Source organism: Syngnathus acus, chromosome 13, assembly GCF_901709675.1.
Source record: "Syngnathus acus chromosome 13, fSynAcu1.2, whole genome shotgun sequence".
NCBI classification, from domain to species: Eukaryota; Metazoa; Chordata; class Actinopteri; order Syngnathiformes; family Syngnathidae; genus Syngnathus; species Syngnathus acus.
In genome coordinates, this window is record NC_051098.1 from 7140313 (window position 1) to 7164287 (window position 23975).

At 41.6% G+C, this 23975-nt stretch overlaps 2 protein-coding genes across 8 annotated transcripts; one reads left to right on the forward strand and one right to left on the reverse strand.

Moving 5' to 3' along the window:
- Nucleotides 1–745: 745 nt before the first annotated feature.
- On the forward strand, nucleotides 746–4697 carry cfap45 (cilia and flagella associated protein 45). The gene is made up of 12 exons (XM_037268528.1): nucleotides 746–864; nucleotides 1250–1351; nucleotides 1417–1517; nucleotides 1778–1922; nucleotides 1986–2156; nucleotides 2333–2511; nucleotides 2592–2721; nucleotides 2786–2932; nucleotides 3384–3497; nucleotides 3692–3885; nucleotides 3973–4197; nucleotides 4269–4697. The coding sequence occupies exons 1-12, from the start codon at nucleotides 862–864 to the stop codon at nucleotides 4327–4329; spliced, it is 1572 nt and encodes a 523-aa protein (XP_037124423.1). The 5' UTR covers nucleotides 746–861; the 3' UTR covers nucleotides 4330–4697.
- Nucleotides 4458–23834, reverse strand: LOC119132959 (clathrin heavy chain 1-like). 7 transcript variants are annotated; one of them, XM_037268523.1, is made up of 34 exons: nucleotides 23475–23833; nucleotides 21713–21920; nucleotides 21385–21387; nucleotides 19191–19459; nucleotides 18660–18821; nucleotides 18462–18575; nucleotides 18033–18206; nucleotides 17269–17466; nucleotides 16879–17079; nucleotides 16625–16777; nucleotides 16271–16393; nucleotides 16033–16170; nucleotides 15740–15904; nucleotides 15472–15652; nucleotides 15236–15399; nucleotides 15027–15152; nucleotides 14801–14943; nucleotides 14206–14440; nucleotides 13948–14070; nucleotides 13612–13757; nucleotides 13338–13521; nucleotides 13058–13250; nucleotides 12797–12954; nucleotides 12545–12709; nucleotides 12318–12425; nucleotides 12021–12188; nucleotides 11710–11859; nucleotides 11500–11631; nucleotides 11217–11327; nucleotides 10817–10987; nucleotides 10493–10714; nucleotides 9395–9415; nucleotides 6375–6450; nucleotides 4458–6016 (listed from the first exon to the last, which is right to left on the reverse strand). In XM_037268523.1, exons 1-34 carry the CDS (start codon nucleotides 23514–23516, stop codon nucleotides 5886–5888), a joined length of 5058 nt encoding a protein of 1685 aa, XP_037124418.1. In that variant the 5' UTR covers nucleotides 23517–23833; the 3' UTR covers nucleotides 4458–5885. The 7 variants fall into 7 exon arrangements, 5 of the variants coding, with proteins under 5 accessions (XP_037124418.1, XP_037124419.1, XP_037124420.1 ...); XR_005100019.1 differs by lacking the exon at nucleotides 4458–6016 and adding an exon at nucleotides 7143–7205 and having other exon boundaries at nucleotides 6374–6450; nucleotides 23475–23834; XM_037268524.1 differs by lacking the exon at nucleotides 21385–21387.
- Between the last annotated feature and the right edge of the window lie 141 nt (nucleotides 23835–23975).

A 23975-nucleotide genomic window follows, 5' to 3' on the forward strand; every position in this document is an offset into this window, starting at 1 on the left:
TTAAAATTCAAACTGCTAAATCAAACGGGATTCTATCCCCACTATTTTCATATTAGTGTGCATCGTTTTGAACAATATTTATTCTCAATGAATTCTCGTGGCCATGATGTTTCCGCATCACGTGAGCCAATCGCCGCCGCTTATTTGTCGACACTCAACGAGGCGTGATTGCAACTGGGCAACCTTTACCGCTAAACGCACAGAATTATAGAAAACTGTCTCGTAAATATCAGTTTTTGTAACACAAAACAACACGTGCATTTTAACATAGCTTCGAATACGTCGTTAGCAATTAAAAGCGGCCGGTAACATATGCCAGGTTGCAATATAACAACGAGCCAATGTGGACGTTATTGTATTTTATTTAACTCAATGATACGATGTTCGTGAATAACGCTACAACATAAAGCTTCGATTTTTATCTTTCAGTTTACTCATCCACCCGTTTTCACTTTTGGTGTAAGACCGCCCCTTCTTCGGGTTTTTTCTTCTTTACTTTCCTATCTAAAAGGAGTGCCGAACGCTCGGGTACACTTGCGCCTCCTATCGATTCTTTGTGGCACGAGACAGACATTCTCCAAAAACGACAAAATAAAAAGTTTTAAACAAACAAACAAACAAACATCGTTTGGAATTAGAAATATTTTTGACTCTTGGATTTATTTTTTTCCAAAATATCTAAGAAAAATTATAAACACCTTCTTCCTTGCTGTATTATCATGTTTCTATAGAAACAACACAACATTACCACGGAGGTTCTTGTCACGCGCTCCAGGCAGCAGAAACTTTTAGTGGTATTGCTCTTTTCTATTTTTGTGACAAAAAAAATCCCTGTCTCAGCTACATCCGGACGTAGAAGAAATGGTATGGTTTGTGCAGTTTTTTTCCCTGATGTTTTCACTTTTTTGGGGAAGCTTTAATTCTGCCTAAGTTCGATTCATTCTGAACTAGTGTAATTTGCTTTGCAAATAATGGACGAAAAATAAGACCGGGGTGAGGGTGGAATGGACAATACATCAGTTTTTGATGTTACAAAAAGCACATTTATATTATTTTATAGTACATAATTTATTTAATGGCTCGTAAATGGAAAATGTATACCTTATCATGAATATCATATTAATACTAATAATATATTAGATTTGTATGCTTGTAAATATAAAGCGACAGACAGTCAATCACATTCATGAGTCGTTAACGTTAATAGAACCAGACAGTGATAATTATTGGAGAAGTGTAAACTTTGCAGAGTGAGACCTCTTCCACTTCAACTTTGAGAAGACAACATTGCTATCGCACACGAGCCCCCTCATCCCAGGTGGATGAGAACCTGTTTGGAAAGACCACACAGGTGAGTGTGTGTCCTTTACCTTCTGCATCTGTCAACTGTCAGATGAGTGTGTTTTTATTGTTTAGAGGTCATCACATTCGGCCTCGAAGGTAAAGGATGTTCCAGTGCAGAAGCAGATCGGCAAGACTATCCAAATAGTCACCAAAGACCTTGTACGCAATCTCAGGTAGGCAACATTTTTAGATTTAATGGACTTGTTATCTGGCCAAAATCTCACTTCCAGCCACTTGCTCAAAATCAGATGGGATAGGCTCCTGCTGACCTGCGACCCAAATTAAGACAAGATGATGGAAAAGTTTGGAAAGGATATCATGCCTTGTGTGTATACTATGAGATTAGTGGATTTTGTGGAATTTCCATTTGGGTCAGTCTTTGCTAACTTACTGTGATTAATCAGAAGGTATAACTACACTCTTGTGTGGCCAGAGTCCCATGCAGTGACCCCTCTGGACAGTCCATCATTCTGCCATCAGCTGACTTTAAGCGGATCACCTTCAGATCCAAGGTTCTCTCCAAGGGGGAGAAGGAGGCCATAAAGGAGACACACAAGAGTAGAAAAGAGAATGAAATGGTAGAAATCGTTTCAAAAACATTTACTTGCTGACTTTACCTTGAACAGCATTCTTGATCCTAGCGGGCAGCTGAAGAAAGGAAGCGGCAGATGTTTGAGGCCGACATGTGCCGTCAGGAGAGGCAGGCTGTGAGTGAGATCGAACTGGAGGCTCACGAGCGAAGGCAGCATCTGCTGGAGCGAGCCAAGGCCCTGAGAATGGAGCAGGAGGAGGAGATTCGAGAGCTCAACAAGGTAGGAAATATATGTGCAGTTAAGGCAGCTATTTGGGGCGAGGGCATTTTGTTTGTTTGATTAGCGTATCTAACTCAACTTAACGTTCAAAACGGGCATAATGTCAAAGTAAATTACAAGAAAATATATTTTCTTTAGAAAGTAAGTCATAAACTCCCCATCTGCGAGCTCCTCAGGCGATTCTTGGCGCTCAGTGTCAAGCCACACGAGATGCCCAAATCCAGGAGAAGAAGCAGATTCAGAAGGAGATGCTGGAGGAGGAGAGGCGCCTAGATGCCATGATGGAAGCTGAACGCCGCAGGCTTCTGGAGAGGCTGGAGCAGATTGATGAAATGCGTAAGCATGAGAGGATCAGGTGATCAATCAGCTCCCAAAAAAAACACACCACCCTTCTCATGCTGATGGCATCAGGAGTGTGTTGTCTGTGTGCTCCAGTGGGAAACAACAAATCTTTGAGCAGATCCAGCAGCGTCTGGAAGACAAGCTGGTACAAGAGGAGCTCAAAGAGCAGGAGAAACATCAGACCAGAGAGAAACAAGTCAAGATGAACATGGAGGATCTCATGGTACCACAAATTAAGATGGTCAGTAAAATACATACAGTACACTGAATTGCCTGTATTGTTCCAGTCCCTGCAGAACAAGAGGGAGGAACAGCAGCATCTGCACCAGGAGGTCATGCGCATCAATACTGAGACGTTGAGGGCACAGGAGCTGAGGAGGGAGGAGGAGAAGATGGCGGACATGAGAGAAATGGAATACATCAGAAACAAATTGGTCAGACCTGCATCACCTTGATGTTGGAAATACTTTTGTAGTTTTATTGAACAGGGGTTCTAGGATCAAACGTTTCGGGGTGTCAGACTACATTTGGTCAGCGGGGGGGTTGATAATTTCAAAAAGGACAATTGTCCCATCTGATGATTACCTGTAATGTTTCCTTGATAGAAAATTGTCAGCTAGCTCCCACCTAGAAAAATAATCAGTAACCTACAGATAAATATAGCGGAAATTAAATGGTGGATTGATACTGAGTGGTAGAAGTTAAAGAATTTGCCATATTCATCTGTTTAAAGTAAGGTCGGGGTACTCAAACTACCTCTCGCCCTAAATTCAGCTGGGGTAGGTTTCAGCGTACCTGTGACAAAATGAAGTCAAGTACTATAGAAAGTAAATGGACAGATGCGTTCTTGTTTGCCATTACCTTTGACTTTAATCTCTCCCGAAGCAACGTGAGGCCGAATATGAAGCGGAACAGAAGAGGATGAAGAGGGAGAAGGAGTTGGAGATCGCCAGGCTGAGAGCTCAGCAGGAGAGGGCGAAAGACCACAAGGCTGATCAGGTTAAGAATTACAACTTATTTTCTCAAATATTTCAATACTGAATGGTACATCCTCTAAATACGAAGTGATTTTCGGCGACAAGTAGTGAAAACCTGCAAAGGGGGCTTTGGTTTACAACAGTGACGAGTGGCACGCAATGAAATCGATGAGAACCGCTACTCTAAAAGCATCTGTGTGTGGATGCATTTGGAAGGATGAACTCCGTGCCAAAAGGAACCAGGAGATTGCGGACAGAGAATGGAGAAGGAAGGAGAAGGAGTTGGCTGCCAAGAAGGCTCAGGAGGAGGCCATGCTTCGCGCTGCTCGCCTAGAGCAAGTCCAGCGTAAAGAGCAGCTCCTATCCATGGAGGCTGGCCGAGAGAAGGCTGAGTTTGAGAGGGTTCTAAAGTGAGAGACGACAGTCACACGGTCACTGGACACCGTTCGGAGGATCTCTGTACCTCCTTTGGTAAGGCTGCTTTGTGCCACATTTAGGGTTCAGCAAGAGGCGAGTGTCAGACAGAAGGAGGAGGACAAAAAGCAGCGTCAGAAAGCGCTGCGCCATGCCGAGGTCATCAGGCAGCAGGTGAAGGAGTTGGAGCAGGCCAACATTGCCAAGCGCAAAGAGACATTTAAGGAGGCGGAGAGACTGAGTGAGGAGGTCCGGCAGCGACGCAAGCGCATCAGTGAAATTAAACAGAAGAAGCTGAAGGAGCTCAAGTAAGTGCAGGTGGTACTTGTAGACAATTCTCAAGGTGTTTGTGTAAATATGCATTTTTGTCCACTCGCAGGGCAACGGGGCTCAGTGAGAAGTACTGCGGTGAAGTGGAGAGGAAAGCATGGCTACTTTAATTCATCCAAAACATACATCTGGAGCCGAGTCTGTCTCTTGATTTACCACTGTATCATCATGTTTGCTTGTAATCCAACATTCTAATTCCAAACCACATTTCCATACAGACTGGACAGAAGATACTTGACCATTTTTACGTTTTATTTAGGCTAGTAGTTCCCTTTCAGTTAGGTCATATTAGGTCTTTTACTTTTTCAATGGCAGAGCCCCTTTCGAGCCCCCTTATGACAACAAATAGGAATTGAACTTAAGCAGGGTGACACTTTATATATACACACACACACACACACACACACACACACGCACACACTTTGAGAGATGTAAGGAAGTACATCAAGGTAAATACAGGCTCTTATTGGACACCGTTCTGGCTGTACCGAGACCTTTTTTCTTAACCATCTACACATGCAACCTACATGTCGTGGGTTTCACCGAGCTGTCATTTGGACATCAAAAAGTCATTTGTTGTTTTCGGAGGATGAGAGAGGTGAAGGACATTGGTATGTGCGTGGGAGCATTGCCTCACCGTCTACAATGTTTAAAATCATGTTCACATCTGTACACGCTAAAAAGGAATGAAAATAAAACGTCATGGTGACCCGAGGGAAACGTCACAACACCTGGCATAAACAGACCTCAGCAGCGAGGGCTCAGCGTAAATACACGCACACACGCGTGCGTGATAAACGTCTACGTGGTCCCGCCCTTGCACATACACAAATACAGTCTCACACAAGCACTGTACACGGCACAAGAGGTCACCTAAACACATAGAGGAGAGCTAATATCTGGCAGGTACCACCTGTACAGGGCAAGAGGGTTTAAAATTCTTATTTAGACCATCTTTAATTCACATACGTACGCACGTACGCACGCACACACACTCACAGGCTCAATCATAAAGTGACATACATCTGAATGCATTTAAAACTCAATAAAGCTACACACCTGTGCAGAATATACTATCATGACTGTACTTAGTGTTGCTAGGGGTAGCCATTCGAATGGCGATAAATGTTCAAATACTCTATGTAACATTTTTCTCTCTCTCCTCAAAATAGACAATGATGTAATGGATTGAAACAGACTAAACGAGACACAGTTCCATACATCAAAACGTAAGAGCTTCTCTCCACAGGAATTTCTTCACGAGTGCAAAATCCAATGCTCCTCCACCTACTTCAAAGTATGCTCAGCTTAAGCAAGTCCACTTAAACAATTCAAAAATCAAAACGAAACAAACAAAAACATGACAGGAACATACAAAAACATTTCTAAACAAGGGGTTATAAATATGGAATGTGGGGATTGCAAGTGTGGTCCAATTTCAGTTCAAACAATACAAATAAAAGTCCTTCATAGCATGAACATGTTTTTCTTCAAACATGACAACAATGTTGTAACAATAGTAAGAATATAAATACAAAATAAAAGTGGGCTGTTGCTTGCTTGTGGCCTCTGTTGAGGGTAGAAGACCATGGGAGGCTGGAGAAGAACACAAAGAGAGGAAGAGGTGGGGGGGAGTGGACAGGGTGAAAGGTCATGGAGTGGGTGTTCACATGCCATATCCAAAGTTGGCCTGTGGCGGCTGGCCATAGCCTGGTGCTGCTGTGTACCCATAGCCGTACGCCTGCTGAGGTGGTACGGCAACATTGGCGCCTGAAGTGAGCATCAGCTGTGGTGTGCCTGTCAAGCAAACAACACAACAATCTTCGTCAAAAAAAGCTTGCAATGACATGTAATACGCTGGCCCTGTTCCATTTCTCTATTCCTTTTTTTTCATTTAACAGTCATGCCTTTGGAATTTCCACATTACATGAAATCAGCCCCCTCCCAAAAACAAACAAAATAACAAAAAAATAAAAATAATAAATGATGTAATCTGGTAAAAAAAATAAAAAAAATTTCAATCTGGAAAGAATTGCATTAACGCAGCTAAAATGGCTAACTGAAAATAAACGAATAAATAAAAAAGTAAGAACGCGACGTGGCCCCAAACGGCAAGTGTACATCCCTGGGAATGAGCAGCAGTGCATTCATTTACCATAAACAATTGGTTGAGATTCTGTGGCCTGCTCCTCCTGTTTCCTCAGGGACTCAGAGGCTTCGAGCTTGTCCACCTGAAGAAAAGAACATCAGTGGCGTGAGAACTAGCTTGGTGGTTTAGCAACTTGGGCGGAGGCTTTTGAAGACGCCAGGTTTGTAAAAACTGACCTCAGGGTTATTTCACTGGCTGAAGGATGGGACCATTCCTGACAGGCGGAGGAGATGAGCACCGTCCACATTTGAGTGACAATGTGCAGTTTAAGGTCCTCCAGTAAGTGACTAAAGCCACTAGTGTATAACTAAAGTGCTATAAGCATCTAATTACGGTCTAATCCGCTTTGGTTTAAGGAACACACAGTCTAATGTGGTGTTACGGGGGGCAGGAGGAGGAGTTATAGACGGATTATAACAATGATGGTCCCACCCATCCAGCCACCCAATCATCTACGCTACGATTTGAGAGTATGTAGAGAACCAACCTGTCACCAGTACAACTGACCTCTTCTTATGTTTGGCTGCTCTAAAAATGTAATTGGAGCTAATTCACATTTTATCTATGTCGTTATTAACGGTAATTCGTCAATTAGAGGGCAGCTGCAAATGCGGGAGGCATCCATTATTGTCACTAAAGACGCTGCCTCCAGATAATAATCAATATTTTTACTTTTACGATAATATTAAAGTGTTACAGAAAACAAAATATAGGTAGGTTTTATCCTTGTACAAGTTTGACCTCAAAATTAAGCATGTGCTGTGGGAAAATTACCTTTTAATTGCTTGTATACAAATGCAGTAATGGGCTCTGCGTTGGGCTTGCCATCCTTCAAGGCTGAAATCAAACATCAAGTCAACTTTTGAGGCGCCTATTTCTGAAAACGTGTCTGTTAGTGAATCATTCAGACTTTGGCGCCATTGTTACCAAATTGTGTCTGGCAATATGTCCGCTGTATGCGCCACATTCACAGATCTGTACACTAATTGACACATGAAATTAGAAGTGTTAGTAGAAGTGTTGACTGCAAGAGGAAAATGCACCCTCTGTCTTTGTGGCTTCCTGCACAGACACTTTGAAGTTTGTTCTTGCTTTTGTTTAGATTTCGGACTCAACGTGCAGTCCACCCTAGTCATTGTAGTAATGAAATATGTAATTACCATTGTCTAGCCGTATATATGCAACAGAGGTAGGTCTGCCTCCTCAAAAATAAACATGTTTCATCAAGACATAGGTGTGTAGTGTGTCCTAAAATGTATAATCCTTGGGGAGGTTTGACAAAAAAGTGGCACAGAGATTTAAAAAGACAATATAAATATAACTTTGGTTGTTTTCGGTTCTTGACTACATTACATTTTTGCCAGGTAGTCGCTGAGAAGCAGAAAATTACCAGCAGAATCCAAACGAAATAAGCAGCCAGCAAATTGAGTTATGAAATATGCAGCTTGAACAACAGAAGCTTGAACTTTGATGAAGCACAGGTTAAGTGAGGTGTCCCTGTCCTGGTACTGGGTTTAGTTCTGTACATACTGTGTAGTATATCAATGTCAGTCAATCTGGTTGAGCAGGCTGTTGCATTTCGAAAAGAGAAGGGTTGAGAGACATGCGGTAGCAGCAGTTTTTGGTTACGTTCCTCTTTAAGAATGCGTGAGAAAGAGAAAAGAGAAGCACAGCGCCATAGTGGAGGGAGCGAGAAAGAGGGCAGACAGGATGCTCTTGTACAGCCACTTGAAGGTTTCCAGAAGCAGGCACAGCCAACAACGATTTCTCCTTGCCCGGTGCTGCTGATGTTATCGAGGGAGGGGCAGTGCATGCGTGTTGCTTCACACATCATGTAGCTTTACTGAATACACGACCCGAGCTGCATATTATTTTCTTTTTAACTGTTTGACAACGATGTTGGGAGGGATGCTTAAAGAAATCACTGAACACATATTCATCTCTGTGTACCCGATATTTGTTTTAATGTACTATTCAAGCACAGGAATCAATTGAAGCATATTGTAGACATACGCTGGAAAACACCATGAAGAAAGAATTGAAACTCATTGTATACCTAGAGAAAATGCTCTCAGCTAATAATCACAGGATGGTGTCGAGGGGTAGCTAACCACCAGTTTCACATTCAAAGTAATCGGAAAAAGACCTGACACTGAAGGTAGTGATCCAGAGTGGCACTTTTCACTCGTTGACACTAAAGAGGGGTTGGAAGCTTTACTGACTGATTCCTGTCAGCCTCGAGAAGGAGGCTACGAACAGAGTTTCGTGATAGCCAGGTCATTTGGTGACAATCCCCAAACTAACGATGCCATTAAAATATTTTTTGGAGAAACGCATTTCCTCAGATAGCTCCCAGGGGCATCTATTTACTCATTAGCACGGAATACCACAAGGTAGGGGGGAAATCTATGATCTAATTATTGATTTATTACTATCCATACTCATATTCCAACCAAAACCTTTAATTTTGCTTCATATTTCAAGTGATCATTTCTTTTTTTGAACACCCTGAAGATCAATTTCGTCTATAACCAGTAAAGACTATAATGGCCAAACCACTCATGGAATAAAACCACAAAATCTTTTGTTAATTTAGCATTCTTTCTTTTTTGACAATCCAAACAGAAATAAATCGAAAGACTTTTTATGAAACTGCTCCCTATTTTGTATCTCCCTCCTTGAGCAAGGAGCTTTACTGACTAAATGGTCAATGCACTCGAGTATACAATAATTAGGGCATACTGAATGTTAGTGTACAAAACTATTTGAGGAAATATGGTATGACCCTCCCAGCCAACAGCCCAGCAGAAGAGCCGTAAAGATGTGATGTGAAGAGCCCCACTCTGGATTGTGGGGAAATAGTTGTAGTCTAGTGAAGATGCAGAGAGTTGTACACGTGAAAGCAGCATAGTGACAAAGTGGGAGGGGGAATCATGCAGTTCCTGCTAATTTTAGCCCTCCAAACTACTACAGGTTATAGGACAGCGAGTCAAAAAGGATGATTAGGAAATGGATTCAACGTTCACCTTTTCCTTTATCGCATCAACCTGGAAAGGAAATTCAGAGAGGCAACTTAAGGGAAAAAAAAAGCAAGTGGAAGTCTCCCACAATAGAAACTGACAGTGAGAAACAAGCAAACAGGGGACAATTTAACATTGAAAGACAACACAAAAACATAGAAGAGATGCAGGAGATGCCACTTCTGATACAAATGTGAACCTCACTACTAAGGCAAAGTACAGTAGTTCAGAATTTGGCCCAAGGTTTGATGGGATTTCATAGTAAAGTTTCCCTTGAGTAAGGAACCTTAACATCCCAAACTGCTCCAGTGTGAGTATAATGATGTGTACTTGCTATGTGTCTAAGGTGAATTTGTGATTGGTTAAATGCAGAGGGCAAAACCTGCTTATGCACATGACAACAATTTAAAAGCGCTACTAAGGCACAAATAAGGTTTTGACGAGTTTGAACTCCCTTTCCACTAAATGCAGCATAATGCTGCAGCGCTATTTAATTAATAATCATGGTGGTTGTAAAAGCCTCAGTAACTTGCAAGTCAAAGATGCCATAACGGACATCTACCGCTTAATATGAACTTTTATTCCATCCAACGTGAAAAGTGATTACGACTGCCACAAATCTCCTCTGGAGCACATTTGTATGGGGAAGTAGCTTGAGTGGATGAAAACCCAAGTGAAAAAGAATAACACCAGTGATGGCACATGAAGGACATAAGAGGAAAATCAAGGGAGCAAGAATATTCTGAATGTACACGCAGCGACTTAGGTGCAGGCATATGGACTTGTGCTACACCGCCTGATGTTAACAGTATTTGCAAATAGAACGGTGTGGAAGGAAAACACAAATTCTGAAGAATCCATCTAATAGGATCGCCATGTGAAATTTTGTGAACAGTATTTTCCAACATTTGCTCGCAGGGAGAACGTCACTGTGAAGGTGCCCATCACTACCGAACTCTCTACATCACGAACATTCTTTTCTATAAATGTAGTTACGTAGGTTTTAGTGTTATCGTTTTCTTACACCCTCGTTAATACATCCACTGTATGTTGTTCTTCCCAATTAATGTGGTGTTTTATTTTCTTCATGTGTGAATGACCCACCTTACTGAGGTACTCCCTCATGACCTGGATGAAGTAGGGCATGGAGAAGTCCATGATATTGTGCCTCCAAGCAGTCTCAAGCACCACGTCAGGTCGTAACAGGTCGTAGCAGGTGAACAAGCAGGCAGCGAAACACTCCTTCTTGTCCTCCTCCAGGAACCACGCAAGAAGTTCCTCGGCCAGTTCAATGTCTTTGGACTCTGACGCATACTGCATGGCGTCCTGCTCAAGGGGACATAAAAAATGTACGTGGTAATGGTTCAGGTGGTGCCTGTGTGAACATAACGCAAGTATACAGTTCATGTGAGTGCTGCCACAACGCACCTTGTAGAGCTTGTCTTTCTTGCAAAGCTCAACACTCTGTTTCCAGCGGTTGTTGCCCTTGAAAAGGTATGCTGCGATCCTTCTGAATTCGATCAACTCGTGCTTCTCGAGGCCTTGGGCCAGCGAGATGTTGTCAAAGTTGTCGTAAGCATCAATGGAAGTGCGTAGTGACTGTAAATAAGCAAACAAGACAGATGAAAACAATTTTAACAAGGAGAGAATGATTGTTTTAATGACCGCTTCGACAATGGAAAGTTGTTGTGACTTTCGGTTTGACCCGTCATTGGTGGCAATGGCAAGTCACTCGGAAAGTTCAAAGTACATAAAAGTGAAACAAACAGGCATATAACATTTATTCAAACCAAATAACAGTAAATAAAAAGTCAGTGCCACATCATACCACATAGTCTTCCTCGATGATGAAGAGGTTGTTGAGAGACTCATTGACTGACTTGTTGTTGTGATTCTGGACAGACCTCAAATATGGTTTAACCAGAGGTAACTGCTTCACCTGAACAGATGAATCAGAAAATAAATTAATAATGATTACAAATGAAAACCATCTTTACCAATCTGTGCAATGCTTCACTTATGTAAATAATTTTTTTCAGGCTCATATTTGCATGGGGTTGTGCATTAATCAACCAAACAAAACAGTGGCATAAAATGAGGAAAGCACTCACCTTGGTGAAAAAATTGACAGCACGTGTGTGGTCCAGTCTTGGGGAAAGAACAATGAGCAGGTCATTTAATAATAAAGGTTTGAACTCCAGATAAAAGTGGATGGCTTTGTAGTACAGCTCCACGTTTGCCACCTTGTTGGAAAAATCAAAAAGTTTACAATGAGAACACATTTTGACGATAAGCAAGTTTGTTTCGTACAGGAGCCCCACCTTGGTGACAATGTCTTTAAATTGGCCTTCTTTCCAGGCATCAGAAGGATGGTTCATCATGGTGATGATAGCATTGTCATATTCCTCATATTTATCATAGAGGAACACTAGCTCTGCCCAGAGGTGGGCCTGCTCGGCCGCCCTGAGAACCTTAAAAGTCATCAATCATCGTCATCAATAAATATTATTGGGTCTTACCAACAAAGGCCTGTATCAAAAGTCATGGCAACATCATCCCTTCAAGAACATATGGAGTAAACATCATTTTTTTAATGTTGTTAATAAATGGTGTGATGGTTCCCTGGGTATACCTTTGGAATGTTCACACGGGACCAGAAAAGTTCCAAGTGCTCCCTCATCTTCTGGGGTTTGAATTTGGAGTAGAGAATGGCCAGCTCTGTGAACATTCCCATGTGAGCCCGCTCCAGTCCCAAAGCAGCCTCCAGCATGGTGATCAGCTCCTCAAAGTAGGCGCGGTCCTGAAGCAGTTCAGACGTATACCTCATTCAAATCTTTTTGTTCTTTTACAAGGCTAGGCTATTTTTCTGCCTTATAATTCTCTTGAATATCAGCATGTACTCAGTGCATGTAAAAAGGATGCTTTGTACCTGATAGTAGTTGATGAGTTCCTCCAGCTCATCGGCATGCACAACAATATGCAGGCCGCACATTTGGGCAAGCCTGAATTCTTTCCCATCGACACACGCAAAACACACCTACAAGTAAGAGAGAATGGACTCATGAGGACTGTAGAGCACTTTCACTTTAATACTGGGTAAAGGCTAAAATCAGACGAGCAGTTAATTGCATTCAAAACTAATCTGTCATTTCTCACCTCTTTCCAGGTGCGTGTACTGTTGGCCTTGCGAGCACCATCCACAGCTGCCTGGTACTCTCCAAGGTGCACCAGAGTGGAAGCCAGGCGACCAAAATTAGACACGTTGTTGTAAAGCAGTTTGGCTGCCTCATACATCTTGTCATCATAGCAACGGTCACCCACCTAAAGAAAAGGGCAGGCAAAAGATGAGTCAAGACAGAATCAATTGGCAACAACAAATGATAGAATTTGATGCGTCTCAGAACCTACTTGTTGGATGTGGGCATTATTGGGTCCATTGATGAACTCTTCTAGCTCTGCTAGGCGGTTGGTCTTTGCCAGAGCAAAGATTAACTCTGTTTCAACGTAAGACTCACGGGCCTTTTTTCGGGCCATTTGCAGAAACTTTACAAGGTCCTCCCAGTTTCCTACACACAGCACACGACTTTTATTTGACCATTTCAAATGATTTTCACACAAATCGTGTTTTCTCTCAAACGTTCAAACAAGAAACTATGACATGACACTTACCACTCTGAGCTGCAGCTTGCCCCACCTCCATGTAAGCAGATGGGTCATCAGCCTTGATGTAGGAGTCAATAGCTTCTTTGACCAGGCCCTTTTGCAGCTGGGCCTTTGCCAGCTGACTCCACACTGGAGGCTCGTTGCAGCGCTCGGCAAACTCATAGGCTCGGTCCAAATTACCAATGTGCTCAATAAGAACCTAAATATGATAGGACAGTATTCCAGTAAAATACACGGGCTAATAAAATCATGAAGCATAACCAAGTGCAGCATAAAAGTCACTGACCTGCACAGCAGATGTGTTGACATCAAATTTCCTAAAAATAGCAAAGGCCTCCTCAAAGAGCTCATTGCTTATAGCAATGTTTGCAATATCTGGGGCATCATAGTTGTCCAGACGGTTGATGTATTCCATGACGCGGGTCCGATCGGCTTTGATCGCTGTCAGGATGAGCAGATTCTGGAGGTTTCTAACATATACACAAGACAAGAAGATCTCAGTGAGAAAATAGATTTTTAGCTATGGGTGAAAAAATAAAAGCAATGACATTTCATGATACCTGTGCTCGCTGAAGACAGAGTTATCCAAGACAATTTTCTCCAGAAGCTCAATGAGCTCATTGGGAAGGTCCGCAGTCATAAAAGCCTTCACTGAAACAGACACTTCCTCTGGATCCTGGGTCTCTGTCAGGGCAGTCTGGACAACCTGCATCACAAAAACACATCAATGGCACAACATTTATAAAACAGAAGCTTTCACAAGGACAGAAAAATGCATTTCCAGTTCAAGAGGAAAAAGACCTTGACAAAGTCTTGCACAGTGTGTTCTATACATTTGCAAGACATGTTTACTAGATTTTGCACGATTGAATACAAATAACACAAAGATGTAAGACCTGATCAATAAGTGGTCTTCTGTAGTTGTTGGTCTCCAGCAGCACACTTGCCCACAGCTCAGGATTCTTGCGGCGCACAAGGTAGCGTGACAGACTCTTGAACAGCGAGTTTTCATTACACACCTATAACATTTGACAAAAATCAGTTGAAAATGTTGAAGAAAAAAAAAAGTAAAAAATACACACGTATAACATTTGACAAAAATCTGTTAAAAATGTGGGTCGGTGTAATACTCTTGGCCTTCAATGACAACTCACATGAATTAGTTCCTGGTCACACTGTCCTCTTTCATAGGCCACGCAGGCTAGGTGGGGGTCTCTCTTCTCACAGTATTTGCCCACTACACGGCTGTCGTAAAAAGGATTCTCCCTCAAGAAGCGCTCGGGGTTGTTGTTGCTGTCTATGTAAATCTTAGCAAGGGCATTATGGGTCGCAGGCTCCTCACAGCCTTCATGAATACGAGCTTCCAACCAAGGGAGCAGGAGCTTCAGTCTGTTGGGAAAAAGAAAGACGGAATTTCATTTGTTGAGAAGTGTCTCCCAACACTTATTTGGCTATGCACATGCACTCCATCAGGAATTTCTCACAGCACACCAACAAACAAAAATATTCATTCATTTTCCAAACTGAGTGTGCTGTTTAATTAAACACTCGGCTGTATTTTTGTTGTTGTACTATTGCTCCAGGTTAATTGCATCTTCTGCTTTAGTGGAAGATCACTATACGTTATTGGCTGAGGAAATCTAGTTGGTCATTTCTTGTGGCTCTTACGGAGCCAGTGTTCCACAGCACAGTGGTTAGGAAGCAGCCAAATTGTTCTTTCAGTGCATGACAGTTTGTTCCTTCTCTTACCGATTTCTCTTCTCCACTTCAGCAACTAGTTCATCTGTGGAAAACTGTCCTCTAACGACCATGATCAGGTTTTTGATAACATCCTCAGCACAGTCGACATCCAGCAAACCTCCAATTACCACTGGGAGACGACTTGGGTTTACCTGCAGAACATCAGAAATGTGGAGTCAGACTTTTGCCCTATATAGAGTAAATGTTGACTAAAAAGCTCAGATCAGCATTGTACCTTCTGCACATAGATCTCAATGTATTTCTGCAGACTGTTGCGATACAAGTATAGGACCAGATCGTGGACAAAATCAAAGCGGTCACATACAATGATCAATGGCAGTTGATCAGTCAACTTGGCTTCCTGCAGAGAAGAAAAAATAGTTGATGTATGCAGGGAGAATGTTTTTTCATGTCCCGAGTGTGCAGCTTGAAGACATCTTTGACCTTGAGGAAGTTCTTCACACGGTCAGGGTCATAGCAGTTACTCTCTCTGCAAATTCTTTCCACCTCTTTGATTTGACCCGTCTTGCAGGCAGCCTGAATGTATTTAAAGTGAACCTCTGGGTCCTGGCTAAAGTTGACAATGGAACCCAAAAAGTAGAACAACCCTGAAAGACAAAATCATGTGACAGCGTGTTACAACTTGTTTGCACTCTCCAAATCTAACTCTCAAGGTGTACCTTCGAAACTCTTGAAGGACTCAAAAAGTTCAGTGAGGCTCTGAGTGCTGAGTTGCTCATGGTACTTGGAGGCAACCTGAACGCAAATCTGCAGGTTCTGGCGGATGTTAGCAGAGAGCATGGCCCGAAGGCATTCCAAAGAGTCCTCCACTGACAGTGAGCCAAAGAAATTGACTAACCACTAGAAGGGCACAAACGAGTGACAATTAGGATTCTGTAAGTAAAAGGGTCAGTACCTATGGAAACAATTAGAAAATCGCCAGTGTACCTCTGGGTTGAGAAGGTGAGTGTGCACCACTGCCCGCTTAATGTCATACAGATCAGTATAATGTTCTAGCGCCCTTTGAAGGAGACCAGCCTTTTCACACAGCTGTGCCACATGGGCACGGTCGTAATGGGTGAACATCTGGTTGCCCAGAATAGCATCTGCGACCTGCAAAAATCACCAGAGGACTTTAGGATACTTAAAGCCACTTTTTGTTCTTGAAATAACTGAAAATGACAAAATTACAAAAATCAATGCATGAACATGAATATTTCTCATTTTATTTCTTTATGTACCTGTGGCGCATGGACCAAATTCATTTCCAGCAGACGTGTCTGCAATGGTCCTTCCATGGGCCTGTTGTTCTTCAGGGCATCCAGCAGAAAAGATGTGCATTGCTGGATCAAGTTGTATTCCATGAAAACGTCTACAATCTAGACACAGAAAGAAACAATTGCCATTTTGTTCAAGGCAAAATCATTTTACCATTATCATGAACTCAATTAAATTTTTTTTTGCTTCCTTTGTTTGTACCTGTGTTATGTCAGCAAGAGGCTCTTCATCCTGCACCAACATCTGGGAGAACTGAAGCCCCTGTTCAGGGCTGATCCGCATTACATTCCGCAACAAGAAGATCCAGTCTGGAGTGTAGCCAACCTTATATATAGGAAAAATTATATATAAAAATATATGTAAGAAAAATTCATTATTCTTTTGTGACAATGCTGTAGAGTAAAATTAATTTTTGGAAATGTAATTTGAAATTTAAAACATGGACGTAGCTCACCATATGCATTCAATGATGATTGTATTAGTTTACAAAAAGACTATTGCTCAAACTATCAATATATGGTAAAGAAGAACAGCAAACAAGACACAAAAACAAACCTTCTTGGCATACAGTACAATCTTCTGGAACTGGCCAGTTTCAGCAAAACATTGAATGACTTTGTTGGGGACGTTTGCTCGCAGGTACACACTGAGCGCAAGCGTGGGATCCACCGACTTCACCAGGTCTCCAAGCTCCTCTGAGCACTCCAGCTGTAAGCAAAACAGGACAGATAAATCAGTCAAGACAGCGCTAAAAGCCTATTGTGGTAGACAAAAGCATTGCCAGCTATAAAACCACCCAGTGCACAGACCTTGTCTTCTTTCAGCCATTTCTCTAGCAGCTGTTTGCGGCCCTGCTGGAGGACCGGCCTGCACAGCTCCAGAGATTCAAACTTATTAAGCTGGCCTTGATCCAATAAAATACCAAAATACTGAAGTAGTGGTGACCGCTGGCCTGGTTGAGCAGGAACACTCTGAAACCTGCGAATGGTGTCTGGTGTTCGCAGTATACCCTGGAGAACGACAAACAGATGGGTGACGACAGTCATTAAATGACATCACAGTGTCCTAATTAAAATTGAGGGGTGATGTTGGCAATGATAAATGTTGCGATGTTACTCGATGTTCCAGAGTCAAAGGTGCAATTGATTGGAACAATGATTTTGCTTGAGGTAAAAAGGTTAGCTAGAACTTGACTGTACCTTCGGGGCATTAGCTGCCACTTTGGCCGCATCTGAGTAATTCCCTGCAGCAAAGAGGGTGTTAAACTTGCGGGCGAACAATTCCTCAGCCCCGGCAAGGTTATTGCGGACAGCCATGCGGAGAGCCAGATCTGGATTCTGGAGCACATTGGTGATGTAGGGAATAATGTTCTCCTCTTCTACACATACCGATAACACCTGAGAAAGCACATTTTAGCACTTCTGAGTTGCATATTTGACCCCAAATACTTTCTAAACATCTTTATCGGTTTGACATATTGCTAATTTATACAGACTCTTCAAATTCTTGCGTGTTGTGTCACATTTTGTTTGCATAATACCCTATAAGCTCTGCGTGGTGGAGATGCAGGTGAGATTTAAGAGCAATAACAAGATTAGACTCAAGTCTGCCTCAACAAGCTGCACTCTTCTGCTGCTCCTATCGCACTAAAAGTGCTGGTACACCAAGGTCAATTTGCAAATCTCATGAATATCAGTCAATTTTCATATACTCATTAGGGGAATAGGGTCTGCCTTGTCCATCAATGTATGGGAGAAAGGTATTATATACTTTGATTTAATCATAAACTGAACTCACGCTAGCTGCACAGAAATCAGTCAAATGAATCCTTTGTGCAGTGACCTTGCAAATCTATGTATAAATATATACGTATTTCTAGGTACAGTATAGATGCAAAAGAAAATGAAGAACAGGCGTCCAAGCAATTCCATGTCAAGATTTTTTTTTTCACTTTTTTCCATACCTGTCCTTTCCTGTTGACCCCAATGATACCAGCAGTTGGCTCATGAGGGGCAGTGACAAAAATGGTCTCTCCACTAATCCTGTTCATGTAGATGCAGGTCCCCGTTTCTAAGTCGTACAGGTGGATGTAGCCATATTTGGTGATAAGAAAGACTACATCTTGCTTGGAGCTTATCTAAAAATACAGACAATAGAAACATAATTAGAATACCAACTTCTTATAACAACATTAAAATTATGTTAGTGGAAAACATCACAGGTCAAACTAATCAACATTTTTAAGACTTTTGAAAGAATGATTTGGGACATTTTAATGCCAAATAATGCCTTGTTTTAGATTCATGGATTCAATCCTTTATAAGACTTTTTAAGGATCCGCGGGAACCCTGAATAACAGTTGTTTACATAAACAACTTATCATCCTTCATACCTGCATGGCAACAGGGAAGTCATTCTGGGCTTCTGGAGGGAAAAATACATCTACAGCCTTCTTCGGAAATGGCTGGTTCCCGGTTGGTGGAGTGCCGACTTCAATTATGTGGAGCTATAAAGGAATAACAAAACAAAGAAGACGCAAAAAGTGAAATTGAAATATAATATGACGCATCATTCAGGTGCACGATCTTACTTTTCCGCCTGCCTGTCCTCGAACAGCAAAACAGAACAGAGTTGACTCCTCTGTGTTGTCCTCCATCTTGAATTGTGCAAAACCAGCCGCATGACCTTCAATGGGCTGAGAAACCTTCCTGTCCACCGAGTACAACTGCATTGCTCCAACAACACGGTTTTGCTGGAGAACATAAGCCATAACAAAAGATTGATACATACATGGACTTCAACGAAGAAATACACACATTGTATAAATAACTGTCAAACTACTACACTAACTGAGAATATAGGATTGTAGATCACAATACATCCCACTGGAGCTTTATCACAATTTTTCCCACACAATGCAATATCCCGACCAACAAACTGAATATTACATTACAACAAATAAATGTTGACCGGTGACAAAAAACCATCTTGTGACTAAGGTAGCACAACATTGAACACTTTGTAAACATTCTTGTCATCTCAATGATCCATTAAAAATATATATACAGTCTAATACAGATGAACAGTTTTGTAGAAAAGCTGATGGCCACACAGTTGGTACCTGTGCAGAAATGCCGATTAGCAGTAACCATTTCTGTTTGGCATCAGTTCGATAATTGATGATCTGGCAGCCTGCCAGGCTGGAATGGCGGTCAAAGACTTTGACTGGCTGAGAGTCGCCCTCCATGCTCCAATGGTAGACCGCGTTGTCTGTGACCAGGGCAACTGTGTTGAGCGAGATCCACTTCCAGAAGGTCACATCATCTGTCATTGTGTGAGCCTTCATCTTGCTCTTCATTTCAATATTGAAGATCTGCAGGGTCTTGGCCGCTGAAAGTATTCACATCAAGGTTAATGTGAGTCGACAAGTTGTTTTGTTTTAACACCACACGCTTGTGAGAAGATAATTATTCGACAGAAAATTGAGTCATCTAAGCTACTACACATCACCCACATCAGACAATGGGGGGAGGAGGGGACAAATACCAAATTCCAGTTGTTAGAGTAGGGAGTCAAGGTTTGCTTTCAGTGATAGGAAAGCACCACACAACAAGGCAGTATCAAATCAAGAGGCAAGACCAACAAAAGGGGAACTACATTGTGGTAGATCTGCATTCAGTTCATTGACGTGTGCACATTCAAGGCTGGATATGCAAACCCCCCCGGTATGTGGACAAAACCCCCAATTTATGGCTTGACAGACTTTCGCAAACTGTTTTCAGACTGACAAAGCACTGCATACTTCTATGTGTCAATACAATTACTTGACTTGGTGTCGCTGCAATGGCCTTATTGGGTACATTCCACAGACAGAGACATTAAGAGGTATTTAGTTTTCTCTGCGGTCATACCAACACATTGGGTAACATTGGTAATGGCACTCGTGTATTACTGTGCAGAACTATCAGTTAGCTTTCTCATACACACTCGGAATACAAAGACCAATTGCGTGCATTGTAACGCCTGCCAAATGACATGACTCGGCCAATCAAATTGTACAAAATTCAGAGCAGCTTTGCGAGTGGAGCAACAGGGTGCGTGTGAGGCAGGCAAGCGGTGAGGAAGGCGCAAGTTCGGCGCAAACATCACCTTGTGGTTCAAAACAACAAAAAAGAAAAAAAGATTTATATTCCACAGTATATTCAAAGAGAATGCAGCAAATCATAAATGCTCACTTCTTTTTCTGTTTCTTCAATATTAACCCAGAGTCAGTATCTAACTTCGGTAAAATGCCTTGTTCAAAAGAATTATTCTTCAAGCAAACTTAATAGATCATATTCTTTCTAATAATTTAAACAGAGGCTTCTGGATGATTTTCTTCTTGTTACTGCAATGACAAATACGTCTGTTGAGCTTCTGGATTTTTTATTCCGATGGTTCGTCACTTTAGCTTAAAGCAGATTAATTCAGAGCCTCCATCTAGTACATGAAACAATAACCTCTGTGGCTCACCATCTTAAGAGAAATAACACAAATGAGAATGAAATTCTAAAATGAGAGATGTCAGACTTTGGGTTAGGTCTGAATGCAGATTTGCAAGAGGGAACTACAAAGCATACAGATGATGTAATGATGGGAAGGTTGCTGGACAGATGCACTAACACCGACTAATTTGTTTGTTCATAAAATATGATCTGCAGTGTTCTATACAACACAAAATAAGCAATATAGATCCAACCAAATCACCAGTGATGTGTTATGTGTGCAGCAGCTGAATAGACCATGAGAATTGGAGGGCATAGGCATGTTTTTAATTTTGGGGCAAGGGGAGTTTAAAATGTCCTGTGATACTGCTAAACAGCGGAAAACTCAGAAAACAGAAAAAGGGTCTTTAGAGGGGAAGTCAATTGTTTTCTTTACAATATCCTAAAATATCTTTTTATCTGAAAAATGGTCTTTTACCTGGAAACTGACTTAAAGAGAATATAGTCTTGCTTATCAAGTTATTCTGAAAACTTAATTTTCATCATTTGTCAAATCGAAGAATTAACTAAAATTCATGAACATAGTATATATCTGTATTGCCCATTAGAAGGGCTACTTGTATGAATTAAATTCTAAGGCTCTATGTGCTGCACTAAGACTAATGAAAATAATAAAAATAATTAAAACAACACTACAAATCTCATCTGACACTGTTACTAATCCGATGCCAAGCATTCATTAAATCTATGACCGGTATTGTGCATTCGTGTCAAGACAAGTGCATACAGGGATACACTTTGACAACTCATGATTTGTAAAATTCAACTCACCGTCTGCAAACATAAGAGAGCATTAAGGAAATGAAAAAAGAGCAAAAACAAAAACAGACAAAGCATTCATGACAGCATGACTTTTTTACCATCAGTTTTACTGAATAACTTAATATCAACTCACAATGATAAAACTTCACATTAATGACACTATTTTATATGTCTGCACAAACGAATGAGGTATGCCGAATAAACGACACAGATGACCCGTGTGTATGTGTACAGAAAAAGTTTTCAATTAAGTCGTAAACTATTTTGGCTTGAATTTGAGGACAAATTGCACACTGCCTTGTAAAATAATGAACAATTAGGGATGCTATTTACTTACCTTTAAGAGCAATAACTTTGCTTGCAGGGTTCATGATGGCGCTGTCTGCAGAGATGGGCCTGCGGATGGGGTTGTTGGGATCGGCCATGTCAATGATGACAACCTGAGCCTGCTCACCCACTTTCTCTCTTATACAGATGAACTTATCTGACTCCATTGTCAGAGTGCTGAACCCAATGTTAGCTGGGTTGATGCCCAAGTTCTGGAGCTGGAATATGAAGACAATTTGTCTTAGTAGAATACAAATAGCAAAGCCCTCCAGTGACAGGAGATAGAGTATGTTTGTTAGGACAGATGACACCCAATTTAAGTTTTTCATATTGCTTTAAGCAAAGACTGAAATAACTAGATCAAGTTTGAGCAGCACTTAATTTAGACTAAATGTATCCTACCCGGCCGGATACATTGGGTTCAGAGCAGAGACTTTAGGATTCGATCAGTTTTAATGTGAACACATTCTTATTTCACTTTTTTTATTTTTATTTCACCAAATAGACAAAATGTCACTGTCAAATTACTAATTGAACAGTAATTAACAGTTGTTGTATGACAGGTGTCAAGCTCATTTTGGTCTCGGGCCACATCATAGTTATGGCCTCAGAGGGCCATTCTGACTGCGAAGTCTGAAGCCACATACCAGAAATGTATGATTGCCGCATAATATCACATACACACATAACACAAATATATGGACAACTAATTTTGTCATCAGAAGCTAGTAAAAAAAAAAAAAAAAAAGAATTGATTATTTCTTAATTTCAAAAGGGGTTTGGTAACAAAACTGCCTGCAATCTCACAACAAAGTGAAGACAAATTGCAATTTTGTAATTGGTAAAATAACATGAAATCAATGCACATGATTTGGCTTTGTGGACCACGTAATAATGTGGCGGGCCAGATCTGGCCCCCATGCCTTGGATTTGACATCTGGGCTGTAAAAGTAGGAGCTACCACACCAGGTACGGGAATTGCAGACTAAATCGCGATAGTATCACAAAAGATTTGCAAATGATAACTATCACAATATCAAGCTTATATATTGACGGAACACAATATGTAGGTAATTGTATGTATGTATACACAAACGCATATATATATATATATATATACATACAAATATATATATATACACACACACACACACACACACGCACACACAACGTGTGTGTATAATAGAAATTATTTTTTCTAATGTTTTTAAACAGACGCTTCTGTATGAATTCAGAGCAGCTGAACACGGTTTCTTGTTTGACTCATCCTGTCAGAATAGTCATTGGAGAAATTTTGGACATCAAAACATCAATCCAAATATGTTGCATAAAAGCACGATGACTAAACGCGTCATTTTTATACAAATTCCACGTTGAATCAATGAAGCCGCGATTTCATGACGTGACTGCAAGCATCCCTCATGACACATTCATGACGGTACGAGCTAACATTTAAAAATGAAGGCGTGTGCAAATCAAAATCACACTGACGGTCCACCGAAGGGCGGCGAAAATGTTAAATAGAACGATTTGCCAATTTTGCTCATGTCAAAAGGTGAATTGGGCTGCGCAGTGTCTTTGGTGACAATGAATGAGATGCTAGCCTTGAAGGCTATTTGTTAGCTGATGCTAAACGGGGGAGGGGAGGTCATTTATTTGCTGCGGGTATTGACGTTAGCTCGGCTAGCGAGCTGTCATACGACTCCGTTGTAAAGAACTCGATTCATAAAGCAGTCGCGCGTTTCATATCACTACCGAATGTGCCTACATACCTGTAGGTGCTCCTGGAAGCGGATAGGCAAGATTTGCGACATGGTGTTTTCCTCGGCGTTCTCCAGAGTGCTTAAATGTTAGCCGCCGTGCTAGCTAGCAGAGCAGCAGCACCGCGCTAGCTTACGACCTCCTTACGGTACGTGTAGGTCGGAGCAAGTCCGTTGAGACAAAACCACGATAAAATCGCACTGCTCCCAAAAGCGCCACCCAAACGTTGCAGCCCAGTGTGTCAGTGTTTAGTTCTTATGCACTCCGCACCACAAGATGGATAGCGGCTGTGGTTACGGCTGATCTTCTATCCAAAATCCGCAATGGCGGCGGAAACGGTTTTGAGTGGCTTCCCGATCCGGAAGCATCTGGAAGGACACTGGCTGCAGACCTATGTTCATAATGGCTGTTTTTCCATTTAGAGTCATATAATTACATTATATCCGCATCTAATTGTCACAATTTTCCATTATATCATATTCTTGTTAACGGTGTCAGATCCTTCAAAATGT